This window comes from Prunus avium, chromosome 7 (genome assembly GCF_965620075.1).
Source record: "Prunus avium chromosome 7, drPruAviu1.hap1.1, whole genome shotgun sequence".
Taxonomy (NCBI): Eukaryota; Viridiplantae; Streptophyta; class Magnoliopsida; order Rosales; family Rosaceae; genus Prunus; species Prunus avium.
In genome coordinates, this window is record NC_142290.1 from 22,341,813 (window position 1) to 22,348,013 (window position 6,201).

At 35.4% G+C, this 6,201-nt stretch overlaps 1 protein-coding gene across 1 annotated transcript; it reads right to left on the bottom strand.

Annotated features, from left to right (window-relative positions):
- Nucleotides 1-1,556: 1,556 nt before the first annotated feature.
- LOC110772013 (Calcium-dependent phosphotriesterase superfamily protein) lies at nucleotides 1,557-5,635 on the bottom strand. Its single transcript, XM_021976375.2, has 3 exons — nucleotides 5,187-5,635; nucleotides 2,968-3,231; nucleotides 1,557-2,274 (listed from the first exon to the last, which is right to left on the bottom strand). Exons 1-3 carry the CDS (start codon nucleotides 5,480-5,482, stop codon nucleotides 1,707-1,709), a joined length of 1,128 nt encoding a protein of 375 aa, XP_021832067.1. The 5' UTR covers nucleotides 5,483-5,635; the 3' UTR covers nucleotides 1,557-1,706.
- Between the last annotated feature and the right edge of the window lie 566 nt (nucleotides 5,636-6,201).

Consider the following 6,201-nt stretch of genomic DNA (forward strand, 5'->3'; position numbering starts at 1 on the left):
GTTGAAGATCATGGGGGATATGAATCAGGGGGAGCATCCCAGTTCTACTACATATAGGATATATGTGCGTTGTACTCTTTTTTCCTTCAATTAGGTTTTTGTTCCACCGATTCCTAGCAAGGTTTTAACAAGGTAGCATAAGCGCGTCCAACACCATATCAATGATCTAGAAGAAAGTTGTACTCACTCTTTTTCCCTTTTGCTTCGGTTTTGTCCCACTGGGTTTTTCAAGCAAGGTTTTTAATGAGGAAACTATATCATTGTATGGTGGCCATCCAAGGGGGAGTGTTATAAACATAAGGAATGTGGATGACCACCATAACATCCGTAACACCCACCATATGAATAGCTTGTACCTTATGCACTAATTTCTATAGTTATGGGCTTGTAATTTATGAGTTGCAAATGTATTTATATCATTGTGAGCTTATAAATAAGAGGTCTGACTAATATGAAAGGAACAAGTTCAGAGAACAAATTCTCATTTTTCCCTTCCCCTTATTTCTCTCTACATTTTCCCTCTAGTTTTATTACAACTCCCACATATTATGTTTCAGAATGCCTTCAGATTAAATTATCCTTTGCTCTAGTAACCTGGTTGAGAATGCCTCCAATATGGTAATGGCCCAAAAAAAAAATCATTTATATGTTTAAGAGTGACAATTTTGAATACGACTAAAAAATGACACAAGGAACAACTACGACAATAATATCTTGACGTATTTATAGAAAAAGAAAAAAAGGAAGATAATTCATGTATAAAGACGCAAGGGCTTGTAGTTCAAGTGATTAAGAGCAGTCCTGCACTTGAGGTCTTAGGTTCGATTTCCCCCTCCCTAATAGCGATTGTATAAAAAAGACTATGCATAACTTCTTAATCTTTTCACAAGTGTTTTCTTTTTTCTTCTAATTATCTCTTTAAGTCCATCTTTTACCTATTAATCTATATATATAAAGCAAAAGGCAGAGAATGGTGAAACATTCAAAATACCAGAAAATGCCTTTGGTTAATGCAAATATTAAGAATTGAAATTATTAATTAAATGAGGATAATATGGTAAATTCACACTTTTTCATATTTTAAAAAATTATATAAAAAAACAGATAATGCCCTATTTTTATGGAACACAACTACCCATTATCTTTTTTAAATCTAAAATAAATTTTAATTTTTAAAGAAAAGCCTCTCGCAGGCGCGGAAGCGCGTGCAAAGAGGCTAGTAGTAAGAATACTACAAGATAGCATATGATTCTGAAATAATGATAGTCAACATAGGTGAACCGTGAAATGCATATAATGGCATGGTATAATACTTCTAGATGGTCATCTAAATTTTGATGAGATCCCACAGTATAGGATAACAATTTTGAAATGAACTATTAATTTACTGATGAAATAAAAATGAATCTTATTTCATGTTTTTTTTATTGTTTGTCAATCTTGATTTTTCTTTTTTATTAATCAGGGAAATTCAAACTTGGAACATTTCCAACAGTAGGAAGAGATGTACCCCTAGATCAAGAGCAACTTGTCATCAATCTTGAGGTAGAAAAACGTTATAGAATGATTTTGATTTAATTTATAGGGATTCCAATAAATAAACTCAATTATCCAGTACCATGCGCGCTGAAAAGAAACTCAAGCAGAAATTCACAAATCAAAGATCATGTACCATTACAATTACTTAAGTACTTGTTTCCTAATTCCTACAGTTCATAAATGCCTAGAAATGGCATTAAAACTGACCCAATCCACAGCTTGCCATCCTTCTCTTCCACTTCACTAATGAATCTCATATTCTTTCCCTCACAATCTTCCAAAACTTCCAAAATTTCACCTCTCTCGCTTAACTTGATAGCAGTTGCATGGGCCTTCCCTCCGACTAGCAGCGAATGCAGTTGTTTAAAATCAAGGGGAAGCTTTAGCAGTGACTTTCCAACCAATCTGTTAGAGACAAACCACTTCGTGAAAAATCCCCTCTTTGCATGCAGTGCAACCCAAAACTCCCCTTTTGAGTTCCTTCTTACGTTGTCTGGGAATCCTGGAAGCTCAGCAAAAGTATCAGTATTTCCAGCATTTGGACCATGAAGCCAAAGCCTCAAGATCCTGCAAGTAGTGGTTTCAGCCACTAGCACAAAAGAGTGGTCTTTGCTCAATGCAACACCGTTGGCAAAGGCAAGACCTCGTAGTAAAACCGTCACTTCTTTGTTTGATTTATTGTATTTGAGTAATCTGCCAGTCCTGTCTCCATTCAAGACTGATGACATGAATTGCCTGCAAGCCCACAGAAGCATGAAATTCTAAACTTTGAAGTAATTTTAGCAAAGAATTCCGAAGTATGGCAATGGAGTAATAAAATCCAAATGCAGACAGATCTTAGATTATGAAAATAAAGGATAATGATGGCGAAAGAGAACAACAAAACAAGAAAAGAGCTAGCACTCCCTTTCAACTCAATCTGGCACTGTTGATTTGGCATCCAAATTTTCGAAGAATCAATTGGACACTGATGCTTATAGAATGCCAAAAAAAAGACCATAACACCGAAATATAACTTTTGCATAGATATTTCTACAGGATGCTTTCTACAGGCAACACATCAAATATTTTACACAGGTTTTTTCATATTTTGAATCTTGATACATCTGGTCCAGATGATCTCGAGCCAAAATGTGTGACCATTGAAGTGAAGCAGACTACAAGTTACCTGGGGTTTGAAATTGAAAGAGCTTAAATGCCAAATTATCCCAAGAAATGTCTCTCGAACACACTACTCTTATGAAATTTGAAATTTCAATTTGCAGATTAAACTGTTGAAAGCCACATACTTTTGGCATGTCCTACCATTCCATCCACATTGTTCTCTGACAAAAACTGAAGTGGCTGGTGAAAGGGAAATTCTACTTCAAATCACTTTCAGATGCAACCCTAAAGCCTAAGGAGATAAAGTCTTTGTGCTTAAATTACCTTCTGTGGAATATTGTGCTTGAATCTGTGAAGTAAATCACATCCTTATGCTCGTCAATGTCCATATCATTGGTGAAGCGAAGTGGCTGACCTTCAACTTCTCTGACCACTTGAGATGCCAAACCTCCAGCAGGGCCTACTACTTGAAGGCCAAGGTATGCATCAGCAATATAGAGATCTCCAGTTTTCGTATCAAACTTTAGTCCTAAAGGCCTTCCACAAACATGCTCCAGTTCTGGTGCAAAAGGGCGAATACACTCCTTCCTGAAAAGAATAATTTCAATTCATTAAAGCTTAATAGAAAGCATTGCTATGAAACCGATGATATTAGTAATATATGTAAGCTTGAATTTAATTTAACAGGTTATGGAGCATAATCCCAATGAACAATGCAAACTATCCCCCTTTCAGCTTAACTCCATGTGACTATGTTGGTAACTCCTTGCTGTAAATAAATTGACAAAAAGTTAAACATGAAATACACAGAGAAATATTTTAATGCTAAACCTTTTGGTATAGTATAATCATGCAACTGTTTAGAAATGTTATCAAACTTTGTGCATCACAAAGTAAAACATGGAAAATATTTCACTGACTCTTTGATGTTAAAGACTCCATGTTCATGTATGGCTTAACGCTAAACTGGGTATTAAGTGATTCAGGGGCTAACTGCATGATCATTATTTGAGGTGATCCTCCATGAATTGAAATGCTTTTCTAGGAGCAAGCTTTCTTTATTCAAATACTATGTGGTCATGCACCAACTTTGACATGTTCCTGACATCCAGTGTTACATCGTTTAGATTGGGTTCCCTACAATACTGCTTGTGAAGTAAGCAGTGCTGCAGAAAGAAGTCTACCCCATTAGCTAAAGTACTTGTGAGGTTGTGTTTCTCTCCACTGTGTGACATGCTTCTGGTTATCACTACAGTGGGTATAAATTCTCAGTCTCTAGAACAAGTTGCAAAATAATTACATGGGATTAAATCTCTCTTCGTGCAGAAAAAACTACTTATGTCATTATTTCATTTATATACTGAGAAAGTGAGTGAAAGGTACAGGGTTAAACCACATCTACTGGGTCCAAAGGTTTCAATGTTCATTGATAGGCTCTATTTCTAGTTAGCCATACTGCAGCTTTTGACCAAAACAGCGGTTGCTAACAGCAGTTGTCAGCTAGTTATTAGTCGAAAGCCAAAAGTATGTATTAGAAAGAACATACAGCAGCTCTTGCATACTTATACACTTGAAGAGTTCAAATTAATAATAACAAAATAATTGAAAGCATTGAATGACATTATTGAAACTTGGCACAGAAAGTTAAATTACGGAATAAGGTTAGATTGTCTGAAAATCAAATTCCTAGATTCTTCTTGGGGTGAACATACTAATTATATAAGTTGTATCTAAAATATAGACAACCGCAATCAAACGTGTGTCATTTCCTAATAAAACTAAAGCGGAATGTGTTTTGTGTGTGTTTTCAGTCAATCCCACTCCTTACTAAGAACAGAATCTTGAAAAGTTAGGCTTATTACAACATTTTACAGACCAAGGAATAGGGATCCTCTAGCCATATAAGGTTCCAGTCCACTTCAAGCATATTCACACATTTTCCGTCAGCTTGAGCTCTGCTTAATTGGATTTTGATTTATGGGTGCTTAGTCGAAAACCAACCAAAATCCTCTTAAGCTAGAGACAATCTGTTTGTATGAGATTCATCAGAAGAAAAGAAAACGAAAAAGTTGCTGCAAGAATTGAGAGAGAGCTTTTCTGCAATTTGGTCCCATCCACATTAGTTACACTGATGAACTCCACAAGTATGCTTGTTGCCACAAGGTGCACAATAGAGCCTAATTTGATCATTCGAATTCGATGGTAGTAATTCTAGTGCAAGTGCAAGATAACGTGAACCGGGTAAAATCTAAATTTCAAAGACCCTTTACAATCCATTTGGTCAGGTTGCTAAATGATCACATATTAGTACATTTTGGCCAGAAATGCATGAACCCAAATCAAATTTTGAAGTGGTCAGTCTATTGTATTGATTGTCACATAAAAAAACCAAAAAACAAAAAGTATAAGCAGCTGATATAATTCAATACTTGCAAAGCACAAACACCAGCAACATGCAGAATTACTGAATGAAGCAAACAATATTCAATGCTTCAATAAAATGCTTGCAAGCACAAAACAGACATAATAAGAAGGTTGGTTACCTCTGAGAAGAGGTGACAGCAAAGTCAGTCCAACGACGGTCGTTTTGATCCCACTTGAGAATACGGCCGTCGGCGACGCCGGTGTAGGGCCCACCGCCGTTGGGGTCAAAGGCAAGGCTCTCTGGGCCAAGGGCTCCGGGTACCTGGATTAATTGTGCAGTGTGGAGGAGGTCATGGGACCCTGAAATAGGAGCTACTCCATTACCAAAAAGCTTCAACAAATAAAGTGGGTTCAGAGCCAACACTACGGACACTACAGCTAGTGTTGCTGCAATCAAAGTTAACTTTGAGTTCATCTTTTTCTTTTAGAAAAATTATTGGGTTTGACCCTCCCACTTAGATGAGGTCTGTTCTGTGTTGCTCTCGAGATACTTGTTGTAAGGAGTTGGGTTTGACCCTCCACTTCCAAAATTGGGAAGGTGATCATTCCAATTACAACAAACTTTTCTTCACCTAACACTTCCATTCAATTTCAAAATACAGTTTCTTCTGTTCGGCAAAACAAAAGTTTATTTTATAAATAATACTCTTTTTCTTGATCAGAAAATATTAGGAGAGATTAATTCAAAATTATGATAAATTTCACTTTATTATCTGGAAATTTATTGAGTTTCAGCATTTATTACTTAAGATTTTTGTTGCGTCAAATTCGCACCCAAATTTTGATTTCATTGTAGTTTTATATACGTCGTAACCTTTATACTTAGGGTCAATGTAACATTGCTATACTATGAAAATAATGACCGTCATATTTATAAATATAATTAAAAAAATTTGTATGCTTTTTTTAAGTCAATAAAAACTTTAATAATGTGGAAGATAACAATTATAGTTATAATTTTTTTATTATATATATATATATATATATATTAATATAAGATCAGTCATTACAAAATAATTTTTATATTTTAAATTTGTAATATAATACAAGCGATAATCTAAACTACAAGGGGATGATGTTTCCCACACACACTTGAACCTTAGATCATTGGTCAGCAAAATCAAGGCCCTTTTC